We start from the raw sequence: 13,524 nt of genomic DNA, 5'->3' as shown, positions 1-13,524 counted from the left end.
ATGAAACTAAGTAGTAAGGATTAACATACTTTAGATTTATTATATTAAAAATCTTTAAGTAATGCTTAAAAAAAAGTTTCAAATCTAAAAATAAAATAATAGGGGCTGGCCCTGTGGCTTAGCGGTTAAGTGTGCGCGCTCCGCTGCTGGCGGCCCGGGTTCGGATCCCAGGCGCACACCGAGGCACTGCTTCTCCGGCCATGCTGAGGCCGCATCCCACGTACAGCAACTAGAAGGATGTGCAGCTATGACATACAACTATCTACTGGGACTTTGGGGGAAAAAAATAAATAAATAAAATTAAAAAAAATAAATAAAAAATAAATAAATAAAAATAAAATAATAAAGTCTGACATCTACTCCTCCCACTCCATCTGCCTTGTGGAAGTCACTCTATCCATTTTATGTAAGTCGTTAACCGTTTGATCATTCCTCAGGAAAAAATGAGGATATAGTTATTACGTATTTCATTATGGCAATTTGAGAATCACTAATTAAAGGCTGTAAAAAAGGATTGAAATTGTAAGGTTTCAAATGATCCACAAGATATTACCCAACCACTGGGACCAAAGACGGAGTCAAGGACAGGGTCAATGTGTAAAGTGGACTGAAGCTGTGAGCACACCCCCACCCCACTCCCATCTCGGCCCAGCCGCATCAGAGGACGTCAGAACTCAGAGATGGTCCAGCTCTGTGTCCCAAAGCATCAGGTACACACAGTGGTGGGGTACACACAAGATGATTTCAGGGGTACAGAGACAGGTACTTTTTTTTGTTTGTGTTCATTACATTTATTGTTAAAGTCACCTTCTATTTATGGGAAATGACATCAGTTTCCCGGTGATATAAAGTTCCTTTTCAAAATAAAGTACAGGGCCCGGCCCTGTGGTGTAGTGGTTACGTGCGCACGCTCCGCTGCGGCGGCCCCAGGTTTGGGATCCCTGGCGTGCACCGACTCACCGCTTGTCAAGTCATGCTGTGGCGGCGTCCCACATAAAGTGAAGGAAGATGGGCACGGATGTTAGCCCAGGGCCAGTCTTCCTCAGCAAAAAGAGGAGGTTTGGCGACAGATGTTAGCTCAGGGCTGATCTTCCTCACACAAAAAAAATAAAGTACAAAAGGGGAGTTGACTCAAAGGAAAAAATTAAGTAGATGGCAGCATAAGCGGTACATAAGTAAGACAAACATCGCAATGATGTTATGTAAATAAGTGAGATCTCGTAAATAACTGAAAGCCAGATTGAGTCTAACTCTCTTATTTGGGACATGAGGAGACTCCCAGAGGCTTATCTAAGACCTCAGCCTGAGTCACAGACGAACTTGGGTCAGAACTCAGGTCTCCAATGCCCAGGACAGGGCTCTTCTCACACAACGTCCCTTCAATTCCGCAGTGGTCACTGAGGGTCTCCGCATGTGAATGCTATGCTAGGGCCTGGAGGGGATAGAGAGAAACCTAGACCTTGGTTCCTGCGCTCAAGGATTTTCAAGGAACCGAATGGAAGTCCCACAGAATGGAAGTGCTCGAGATGTGGAACTGCGTGTATCTAAGTGCTAAAATGTCCATCTTTGTAAGCAGTGACGTTAGGTTTTGGAAAAGAGAGACCTGAATCACTATTGGCTGGAAAGATTAAGAAAGGCCTCATGGAGATGAGTTTTCACTGGATGGGTGGAATCCCTGGGAGATTTACCAGTCTCCAAAGCCCTGTCCTATTCCAGAGAGATTCTGACTTAATTGGTCTGGGGTGGGAACTAGGCTTGGTTATGTTTTCAAAGTTCCCTAAGTTCATGGTAGCACTATTCACAGTAGCCAAAAGGTGGAAACAACTCAACTGTCCATCAACAGATGAATGGATTAAAAATGTGGTGTATCCAAGCGTGATTTCACTCATACGTGGAAGATAAACACGTAGACAAAGAGAACAGATTAGTGGTTAGCAGAAGGAAAGGGGGTTGGGGGAGGGCATAAGAGGTAAAGGGGCACATATATATGGTAACTTGGCAAATAGTAATGTACAACTGAAATTTCACAATGTTATCAACTATTACGACCTCAATAAAATTTTTTAAAAATGTGGCATATCCATACAATGGAATATTATTTGGCCATAAAAAGGGATGGGATTCTGACACATACTACAGTATGGATGAACCTTGAAACTATTATGGTATGTGAAATAGGCAGTCACAAAAGGACAAATATTGTATGATTTCACTTATATGAGGTACCTAGAATAGTCAAATTCTAGAGACAGAAATAGAATAGAGGTTCCTAAGGGCTGAGAGAAAGAGGGAATGGGGCATTATTGTTTAATGGATACTGACTTTCTGTCTGGGATGATAAGTGGACAGTGGTGATGGTTGTACAACATTGCGAATGTACTTAATGCCCGTGAATTGTACACTTAAAAATGGCTAAAATGGTAAATTTTATGTTATGTATCTTTTACCACACACACAAAAATACTAGCCAACAACAACAAAAACCTTTCCCAGGTAATTCTAATGCGCTGCCAGAGTTGAGAAACATTAACTTAGAGCAGTATTTCTCAAAGTGGGTGTTCCTGGACCAGTAGCAACAGCATCATTGGGAACTAGTTAGAAATGCAAATTCTCGGGGGCCCACACAAGACCTACTGATGAGAAACTGTGAGGGACAGGGCCCAGCAATCTGTGTACACTGTCCCTGGGGGACTTATTAAAACACAGATTGCTGGGCTCCACCTCCGGAGTTCCCAGGTGATGCTGATGCTGCTGGTCTGAGCACCATACTTTGAGAACCACGTTGGCTAAAAGCAATGGTCTTTGAACTTTGATATGCATAAAAAGTCCTTGTTAAACATGTAGATTCTTGGACTCCACCACCTGAGATGCTGACTCAGTAGCTTGCAGTGGGGCCCAGAAATCCGCTTGTCAAACACATTTCTCTGGTGGTTTGGATGTAGGTGGACCTCAGGCTGCACTCAGAGAAACATTGCCAAGGGGACAAAGGCCATCTGGCTGGAGTGGAAAGTTAGTACTGAGGCAGGTAAAGGAAAGGTTGGGTCAATAGAGAAAGGCTGGAACAATAGGGTGGGTCCAGACAGTTACCGTGTAGGCTCCTGGGTTGTTTAAACAAGGTAGGTGATTTTAGTGGAGTGGATAAATAAAAAGTGATCTTCAAATAGGACAGAAACTACTAATCATTCATTCACCCCTCAGTCTTTGTCCAATCATGTCAGTTCTATTTTCCCTGCTTAAATTGGCACCCATGAAGCAAATCACATTGTTCCTTAGGTTTGCAAAGGGTCTTTCTGGAAGGGCTGAGAGCTGCCTTTACTCCATGAAGGACTATTCCTTTATCCTTTCCTTCTTTCTAAGAAAACCAGGGAGAGTTGCCTTGGAAACACTAGGAGGGAACCAGGAGCTTTGAAAATGTACACTCTGTGTTCTAAACAGAGCTCTCTTGGGTGAGATGATAGTCGTGTGGTGTGGGATGATAAACCTACTTGTTGGTACATCGTAAATAACGAGAGTAGGAGATGCATTTAAACTGGACTCCAGAAAGGCTTGAGTGGGGAACAAAACAAACAAACAAGTATGCTATTCCAATATGAAAAACATCTAAGACGAGTACACAGAGTGACTAAGGCAGATTGCCTGGCCACTTCCCAGCTGTGCAAATCAATAAACAACTTAATCCCTCTGAGTCTCAGTTTTGTCATCTGTAAGCTGGGGATGATAATATCTGTACCATAGTTTTGCTGGATAGAAATTAGTTAATTCACATAAAGCATTCAAAACAGTGGCACATAATCAAAGTTATATAAGAAACTCTTAAAAATGGTTTTCGAAAGAGAGTTGATTTGAACTTGCCAAGAATAGATGAGAAAGGAAAACTGTGTGACAACACATATCAGAGTGAGAGAGAAGAGAGGGATGAGAATGGGCATTGTGGGTGTAAACTGAAGCAGGCCTGGCTGTGCCAGCACCTACACAACGTTGGCTGGGGCTCAGCCTTTTCCAGAGTTTGATGCTGTGGACAAAAGGGTGGGGGTGGGGGCAGGAGAATGGGGAGATAGTGGCCATGCAGCGGCAGACAGTAGCACAAAAGCTTCCTACAGAAGGGCCTGGGCTTCTCAGCACTGGGACAAAGGGTAATGAAGTGAGAAGTCCTCGAGGGTCCCTTAGCCACTGCAGAGTTGTTGTGGGTTGAATTGTGTCCCCCAGAAAGATTTGTTGAAGTCCTAACTCCCAGTACCTGTGAATGTGACCTTATTTAGAAATAAGGTCTTTGCACATGTAATCAACGTAAACTGAGGTCATATTGGATTAGGGCGGGCCATAATCCAATGACTGGTGTCCTTAAAGAAGAGGGAAATTTGGACATAGATACCCAGAGACAACACCAAGTGAAGACACAGAGACACAGAGAGAATGCCATGTGACAACGGAGGCAGAGAGTAGAGTGATGCAGCCACCACCAGAAGCTAGTAAGAGGCGAGGAAGGAGTCTTCCCTAGAGCCTTCAGAAGGAGCATGGCCCTCAGAATTCTAGCCTCCAGAACGATGAGCAAATAAATTTCTGTTGTTTCAAGCACCCAGTTTGTGGTACTTTGTTATGACAGCCCTAGGAAACTAATACAAGAGCTAATGGTGAGATTAGAGAAGAGCGGACACATGGATCCTCTCGAAGCTTCAAACATGGCCCAGAGTCCAAGAAGAGGTTATGCTAAGTATTAAAAATGAGTCTATAGATCTAAATATAGATAATAAATCCATTTCTTTGGAAAGCTATCTGTCTGTATTATTAAGTCAAACGAATCAGGTCACAGAACAGCATGTAAAATATGACCGCACTTTTGTGAAATTACATAATTAAAGCAGGATGTCTGCAAGGGTGTCTCCTAGATTGTTAGGAATGATTACCTCTGGCCATGGGATTTCAGAGGGCAGCAACTTTTTTACTCTCTGATTTTAAGTGCCATTTGTGTTTTGTAGGACCATGCATTATTTTAATAAGAATAATGTATTTTCATTGGGAGGGGAAAAGGTTGAGGCTGAGGAAGAATCCTAAAGTGTTTTGTTTCACATTTGCGTCAGACCATGGCAAAGTTAGCTACCGGTGCTGCTGTAGAAGGCCAGTCTGGAAGTGGTGTGAAATTTCTGAATCAGAAACTGAGACAGGGAGATCTTCTCGTCTGTTTTCAGGGACTCATCCCCATTCTTCCAATACAGCATCAGATCTTCATCTGTATAGGCATCTTTGGGGAGAGGAAAATAGGTTAACTTGATTCCTTTGATTCCTCTTCTTCTGATGCAGGGGGAAGCAACAGGGAAATCCCATACCAGCCTAGGAGTAAGCAGGTCCTGGTAGGCAGGACTCAGTCTCATGGTTACTAAAATGGCACAAAGATCAGAGAGGGAATAAGGCCGAGATTTGTCATTAGGAATATTGATACTTACAGCTTTCCAGCTCCAAAGAACAGGTCTGGGAGTCCAGGGGAAAGTGGCTGAAGTCCATGTTGCACATGGCAGTGACCGTAATCCTAGACAACCCAAACGCACATGTGGGCTCGTGCAGGGAGTTATTGGCTCACATGCATGCACAGAGTAAGAGGAACACAGACCTGACCACGAGCAGATGCCTCCTCATGTCTACTGCAGAAGTTTGGAAACCCAGGTACGTAAGTTGTAGAACCTTAACATTGAGAGTTTTGACTTCTAGAGATGTTATTGGTGTTCTGCCTGCATCCCAGATGTTAGCTGCTAACAGACCACATCTGTTCCCTTCTCTGGACATTGCCTTCAGCCAGCCTCCTGCAGAGATGCCCAGGACGTTATGCCCCTTCCATACCCCTCACCCAACGCTATTAGCATCTAATTCTGGTGAACTGTACAAGCAGGCCAGGAGGATGTGGGGTAAGACTGTGTAATCCCTCCAGTTAGTCCAGAAGACAATCTGCAGCAGCACTCAATAAACAGTAGCTATTGTTATTTTTTTAAATCTTTAATACAAATAAACTAGAATCAAAAGCTCTCAGAGGTAGAAGGTACATAGAAGGTCATTGTCTCCCTCAACTCACTCAGACCTAACTAGTCTCCTAACTCAAGCTTAAGGTCCCCAACAATAGGAAGTCACTGGCTACTAGGGTGGCCATTTCATCTTGAGAGAGTTCTAACTGGCATAGGAAGCCACATCGTGTAGCCCCCAGACCCAACCACAGTGACAAACTCTTCAGGGCCACACATATTAGAATGGCATTGGACAAAGAAACCATGATCGCATGGACAATTACCTCATGCTGTACAGCACGTGCCCATCCGGGAACACTCTCAGCATGATGTTGTCAGTGGTGGTGTCGTGGATGAATGACCTTTTGGAGTGAACAAAGAAGACGTCGGGGACCCAGATCTTCTTTACCAGCCGGCCATCAAAGGTCATGCTCTTGTTGCTGGTGCTGGAGAAGGCCAGCCTCTCATCCTTCCAGTAATGCCGCAGGTACAGGGTCATGGTGAAGTCCTGTGGGAGCCGGGGCGAGACCAGATAGAAACGGCTTAGACAGCTTCCTTCCTCACGATCGACCCATCATCCACCACTGTAACGGATACCTCAGCCTCTGCCTCCAGAGTCAGAGCTGGCAGTTCTGCAGCCCTGCGGGATGATGGCCAAGACGATGGTGCTGCTGCAATAGGAAAGAGAATAGCTTGTTTTTCTGCATGGGGAGTTTGGAGCCAGGAGACTGAGCTGCCCATCCTTCAGGCTTTGCAAATGAAACCTGCAGCTGTGATGCTGACAGCCTGGCCTGGGGCCAGCAGGGCGAGATTTCCCCAAAGCCCTGCTGTACCTCACCTGGACCTTTGCACACATGACTCCTTACCTAACTGGTTAACCACTCAATTTCAGCTTAGTGGACACTTCGAGAAACTTAGACAGTCAAGCGTCCCATTTAGGACAGTTTCTATCATTGGACTTGTAAGATCCTTGAAGGTACAGTTGTGTCCTGCTCACCTTTGAATCCCCAGGCCCTACTTTAGGGCCTAGAAAGGCACACAGTGGGTGCTTAATAAGTATTTGCAAGATAGAAAAATCAGGGGGATGATCAGATGAGGGGATGGGCAGCTGCATACCTACTATAATTTCATCCTGAAAGCTTATTCTGTTAAAAAGGGTCTCCTCGCCTGCCTTAATAGGTAATCCTTAAACCGAGAGTTGGGCCTTACGCCACAGCCAGAGCTACAACACAAGTGCAAATGAGTCAATAACCACCCAAAAGACCTCTTCTGGGAGCAAGTGGAGGGAGGATGGAAAGATCCATGGCGGTGGTGGGCTCGGAGCGTAGCGGCCACTTCTGCTCCACCACCACAGCCTCCTCCCTCCTGGCTGTCCTGCAGGGCTCGCCCACCTCTCCAACCCCATCTCTTCCCTATTTTGTGCCCTGCTCCTTTAGTTTGTAAACGTCCTGTTTCTTCTGCCTCGGGCACCTTTTCCAACCTCACTCTGGCCTTCCCCAGGGCTGTCTCTTTTTTATCCTTCAGGTCTCAGCTGAAACAAGGCTTCTTCAGAGCCTTCCCTTTCCACTCGACCTTGTTGGGCACTGCCGAGGAGTGCGTAGGGAAGCTATGCTCTCGGCGGGCACTGGAGATCAAAGAAGTACAGAACTTCAGTCTGACAACGTCCACCTTCCGTGCTCCTCCAAGTGCGGTTCATCTGACCACTCGCATCACTTGAGGAGTGTGTTCAAAATGTAAAGTGCTGGGCTTCACTACCAGAGACTCTGAATCAGGAAGTCTAGGGCGGGGCCCGGGAATCTGTGTTTAACCACCTCTGCAAGTTATTTTTGGCCATGAAGCTTGAGAAGCTCTGCTCTAGACTTTACTGCACTTCCACCTCCCAGTTTTATCCCCTCTGGCCCCGGCTCTGCCCACAGCCTGCACCCCCACAGCCCCACCAGCCATGGCTCTCGCAGAGGCTGCCCCACCATGGGCGCTGCGTACCATGTCCACCTCTGAGATGCTGTCCAGGCTCTCCACCTGCACGTCCACGCCCACCGGGATGGCAGGGCCTGCAGAAGAGCAAAGACAGCTGGTTAAGGCACGTTTCTCTCCACCACCTGGCTGGGAGACAGCCCAACCCTCCTCCTGGGGAGTCTGACTGGAGCAGGGGTGAGGCAATGGTTCCAATTCTATAAGGTTTTCTTGCAAGTTCCTGACGTGTTGGGTGCCCGAGCTTCCTCTGAGAGAGCAGGAACTGTGTCTGCCTGTATGTGCCTTTCTGGGCCAAGTTGGGTGTTTAATCCATGCTTGTTGGAGGAGTCCATGAGCTGGATTACTCCTTTCTACATCCCAGGGCTGTCTCTAGGGCAGAGGTAATAATGTTGCTCTAGTATCTGAGCAGAGACCCTGGTCATTTGTCCTCCTGTGACATCTGTAAAGGACAGAATGAGCCTTAAGAGCCACTAACCCCGGGTTGAGGCACCTGCACGCCGGGGGCTGGATTCACTCAGTCATTCAACACATAGCTGGGATCCTGCCCTCCAGAAGCCTTCCACCCTGTGTGAGACAAGATCTTCTCTGTGCACAGTTAGATCGCAGCAAAAGAGGACACTGCGCAAGGTTTTGAAACCCTTTCAGGACATGTCGGATGAAAAGTACGAGCATACGTAGTGCAGACACCTAGCACTGAATTTTATCTGGCCTGAGGCAAGATTTCTAAAACCGTGTTTATCTGTGGGTTTACCTGTGGCTTCCTGTTCTATTTCTTGAGCTGGGTGGTGGTTACATGGGTAGGTTCACTTTGTGATAACTTAGTGGGCTGTACACCTATAATTTATGTACTTTTCTGTGTGTATGTTATGCTTCCATAAAATATTTTTCTAGATATTAGTATTATTTTTAAACCTAGAATGGAGAAAACCATAAATCTGTGTCTGTCAAGCATGTTAATGAAGGCCATTACATTCACAAGTGAAAAAGGTCTCTGAGAGAGTCTCCTGGGGAGAGGGCATCTTGGACGCCAGCCCCACTGCACCTGGGTCCTTTGAGCCCCGGCCAGGGAGTGTAGGACCAGGGCATGCCAACCCACCCGGTCTGAGCCAGGAGAACCTTAGGGTGGCAGCAGGAGTCTGGGTCTTAGGGAGTGAGAAGGACTAGAAGGGGCTGAGACCGGTGATGGGCCGGGAAGGAGGATCAGAGATCCTGACATTGAGTAGGAACTAGAAGGCTCAGTCCTCAGTTTCAGCCCAAAATGGCAGCAGGAGGTCCTCATGGAGGTGGCTCGGGGCATTGGATGGGCTCACCGACTCCCCCGAATCTCCCCCCCGTAGGCTTGTTAATACTTGCAATTCCAGCTTTAAAGATTTGGCTTTTTGGCTGAGCCTGATAGAATGGGAGCATTTTATTTATTACTAGCGGGATTTAGCGGATATTTTCTGTGTTCTAAAACATGAAAACAAATGAGCACAATGCTTTATTTTTGCTTTTTCTCTCTCAGATAAATCAAGGTGTAAGCTGATCATTTTATTTTCCTGTGTCCCTCAACTGATGACTTAGGTCAGGGCCCATGAGAAATTCATGCCCTGAAAGCCATATTCTCTTCTTATTCTAGGCTCCAGGAGTGCCTGGAAGGTGCCAGGAGTGGAATGTTCCATGTGGGGAGAAGGTCTCCTCCTCAGGGCTAACTGGTCTGCCTTTCTCTCCAGAGGGGCTTGCAACACCAGGGCAGGTCTGCGCACAGCCTGGCCAGGGTCTCTCCCAGTACCCGGACCCCTGCACCCCTGCACAGGGCTCCGTGCTCCCAACATGGCCATCAGGGAAGTGGGCTGGTTAATTTCCCCATCCCATCCTCTGGACCCTTCCTTAGCCTGACATATTCAAATGGCCCAAGCAGAGCTCTTAACCCCCAGCAGTGCTGCCTCTCAAGGAAGGTGTGCTGTACTCCACCTTGCTCACCATTCCCCTGCGCTCCCTTTCTCTGAAGTGCTGCATGACCTGCAACATCCAGTCGTGCCAAGAGCCAAAGCGAAGAAACAATACAGCCATCACTCTCTTTGGACCTACTTCCCAGGGGCCTGGTTTTCAGATAATGGGTACAGTGTTTGGTCAAGAGCTTGTTTTGACAAAGGACATTTTCCAGATAAAATATCAGCTTGCTTGGTGTCTGTTACTGTCTCTCTGCCTTGCTCTCCACAGCTCCAGCCTCTGTTCTAAGAGAAACTGGATAAAGCCCGCGAGGGTGGCGTCAGTGCTCTGGAGGTATTGTCCATGTGGGAGTGGAGGTCAAGTTCTCAGTGAACCTGGTTGTCGGAGGTAAACAATCTGTATGTTCAGGAGGCTCTAGAGCTGCATTCAGGGGGACTCACACCTCAAGCTTGAAGAGAACTGATGGCCCTGCCTCCTTGGTCTAAGCAGCAATGGAGTTGACCTTTGTCTTTGACCTGCCCCACCGCCCAGGGCTAACACTCCCCAGCTCTCGTGAACTCCCCATTTCGTGGCCCTTAACAACCTGGTTTTGCGAGAAATTCTTCCAAATCACTGGTCCTTCTCCTCCTTCTCTGAACAATTTTATGTTTTGAGTAGGACTGAGTCCTATCAGGTATTAGGAGGAATATAGTCTAGTTAAGCTAACTAGGCACCATGCCTTGGCCCCTTAACACTGCTGAGGGGTGTTCTGCTTTAAGAGAGGGATCTGGTGAGCCAAATAGAAGTCCTTGGTGGGATTTCAGGTAGCAGAGCCAGCGAGGTGACAAATTCAAGGCAGCCTACGGGAAATACATGTTTAGCCAAGGGCTTTTCTTGGTTCCTGGCCTTTCTGTCATTATTTTTCCTCATGCGGTCCTGGAAAACACACCTTAGGAATTTATCCAGTTTTGAAATAAAGATATATGTCATTTCTTCCCCACTGACTCTTCAAGAATGAACGTAAGATAGAATTTTCAGACAAAGTATTAAAACTGAGAGAATCTGCCAACAGGCCTCCTGCCCTAAATGAAGATGTTTTTCAAGCAGAAGGAGTATGATCCCAAAGGAAAACCCAGAGATTCAAGAATGAATAAAGAGGGCGGGCCCCATGGCTTAGCGGTTAAGTGCGCGCGCTCCACTACTGGCGGCCCATGTTCTGCTCCAAGGCGCGCACCGCCGCATCACTTCTCCGGCCATGCTGAGGCCGCGTCCCACATACAGCAACTAGAAGGATATGCAACTATGACATACAACTATTTACTGGGGCTTTGGGGGGGGGGGAAGAATGAATAAAGAACAACAAAAATGGTAAATATATGTATAATTCTAAGTGAACATTGACTATATAAAACAATACTAATAAAGTATTGTGGAGTTGAAAAAACTAAACAAAAATACACAACAAAAATAACATTTAAGTAGGGAGGGATGTAAATGGAGCGACAGTGTTCTGAGGTCTTTACATTTTCCCAGAGAACAGTAAAAGTAACTAATTAACATACTAATATGAGAAGCCAAGGATTCATGTTGTTTTCTGGGGAACCACCAAAAAATAGTAAGAGTATGTATTTTCAAAACTAAAATAGGAAAACCAAAATAGGAATAATCAAAAATAGTTAATCCAAAAGAAAGCAAGAGGGCTGGCCCCGTGGCTTAGCGGTTAAGTGTGGGCGCTCCGCTGTTGGCGGCCCGGGTTCGGATCCTGGGCACGCACTGACGCTCCACTTCTCTGGCCATGCTGAGGCCACGTCCCACATACAGCAACTAGAAGGATGTGCAGCTATGACATACAACTATCTACTGGGGCTTTGGGGGAAAAATAAATAAATAAGTAAATAAAATCAAAAGAAAGCAAGAAAGAAAAGAGGAAAAGAAAGAACATAGAATAGGTTGGGCAATAAAAAGGACATAGTAGGATGATAGATTTAAAATCAATATATAAATAATTCAGTAAATACAAATGAGGGGGCCAGACCAGTGGCACAAGCAGTTAAGTGCGTGCGCTCCGCTGTGGTGGCCCAGGGTTTGCCGGTTCAGATCCTGGGCACGCACCGATGCACCGCTTGGCAAGCCATGCTGTGGCAGTGTCTCATATAAAGTGGAGGAAGATGGGCACAGATGTTAGCCCAGGGCCAGTCTTCCTCAGCAAAAAAAGAGGAGGATTAGCAGATGTTAGCACAGGGCTGATCTTCCTCTAAATAAATAAACAAACAAATAAATAAATAAGTACATACATACATACATACAAATGGATTAAATACTCCAGTTAACAAATATCTTCAGATATTTACAAAAATTGACCATATACTGTGCCTTAAAGCAATTTCAAGAAATTTTACAAGAATGGAATGTATATAAAGTACAAACTCAATGAACATTAGAAATTAATGACAAAAATCCCCATATATTTGGAAATTAAGCAATATACTTCTGGAAAATCCATGGGTTAATGAAGAAATCATAATGAAAATTAGAAAATTTTAATTAAATGATAAAAAAGTACTACATATCAAAATTCATGGAATGCAGGCTAAATATTTCTTACAGGGAAATTTATAACCTTAACTGAATATATCAGAAAAGAAGAAATGTTTAAATTTAATGAGCTAAGCATCCATCTTCAAAAGTTAGGAAAAGAACAGCAAATTAAAGTAGATGGAAAGAAATAATAAAGGTGAGAATAGAAAGTATTGAAATAGAAAACAAAAACACAACTGAGAGGATCATTAAGCCAAATATTCGTTCTCTGAAAGGATGAATAAAATTAATAAAACACTGAGACTGATCTAACAAAAAAGAAGGTAAAAATAGCTAATATCAGAAATGATAAAGACATTACCATATATACTGCAAATGTAAAAAAGATAAAAAGAAGTTATTTTGAACAACTTTTTGCCAATAACCTTTAAAATTTAGAGGAAATGGATAAATTCTCAGGAATATACAACATATCAAACAACAATGATAGAATGAGAAATACAAAAACTGAAAAATCCTATAACTATTTTAACAATTGAGTCTGTAATTTAAAATTTCCCACAAAGAAAATAACAGGTCCAGACAGCTTCAACGCGAAGTCTACCACAAGTTTAGGAGGACCAATCTTATACAAACTCTTCCAGAAAATATCAAAAGAATATTTTAAAAAATCAAAAGAGATGTCAAAAGATGTCAATTTATTTTATGAAGTTAGAACAAGGACTGCATGAGAAAGCAAAATTACTGGTCAATCTCATTCATGAACATAGAATCAAAAATCCTAGACAAAATATTAACAGATCACATCCAGAGATATATTTAAAAAAGAGGATAAATCATTTCCAAATCAGGTTTATTCCAGAAATGCAAGGTTGGTTTTAACATTGAAAAAATCAATCAAGGACTTCTACTTTCAGTAACAGCAAGCTAAGTAATTCTCACTAATATTTCTGTTGAAAAGTAAAAGGTTGGACAAAATATAAAAACTTCTTTCTGAAGACTTCGAAGTTAACAAAATAGGCCAGGATTGGGTGGTTGGAGGGAAACAGAGGCCGAAGGAGATGGGCTCAAAGTTTGGACCTATTTCTCCTGGGGGTATTTGCTAACTCAG

The 13,524-nt window shown here is 44.6% G+C and overlaps 1 protein-coding gene across 3 annotated transcripts in view; it reads right to left on the bottom strand.

Moving 5' to 3' along the window:
* The window catches only part of GABRR2 (gamma-aminobutyric acid type A receptor subunit rho2), a 41,073-nt gene that overhangs the window by 9,321 nt on the left and 18,228 nt on the right, over positions 1 to 13,524 (bottom strand). The window contains exons 2-6 of one of the 3 annotated variants that reach the window (XM_058566644.1): positions 7,974 to 8,041; positions 6,588 to 6,661; positions 6,275 to 6,498; positions 5,442 to 5,524; positions 5,099 to 5,239 (exon numbers count right to left, since the gene is read on the bottom strand). In XM_058566644.1, coding sequence (XP_058422627.1) covers positions 5,099 to 5,239; positions 5,442 to 5,524; positions 6,275 to 6,489 — 439 coding nt within the window. In that variant the 5' untranslated portion in view covers positions 6,490 to 6,498; positions 6,588 to 6,661; positions 7,974 to 8,041. Of the gene's footprint in view, positions 1 to 5,098; positions 5,240 to 5,441; positions 5,525 to 6,274; positions 6,499 to 6,587; positions 7,793 to 7,973; positions 8,042 to 13,524 lie in introns of those variants that run through there. The other 2 variants (XM_058566645.1, XM_058566643.1) reach the window with 2 other exon arrangements.

Source organism: Diceros bicornis, chromosome 23, assembly GCF_020826845.1.
Source record: "Diceros bicornis minor isolate mBicDic1 chromosome 23, mDicBic1.mat.cur, whole genome shotgun sequence".
Taxonomy (NCBI): Eukaryota; Metazoa; Chordata; class Mammalia; order Perissodactyla; family Rhinocerotidae; genus Diceros; species Diceros bicornis.
Note: the sequence above shows the minus strand (reverse complement) of the source record. Positions and strands in the feature narration are given on the sequence as shown.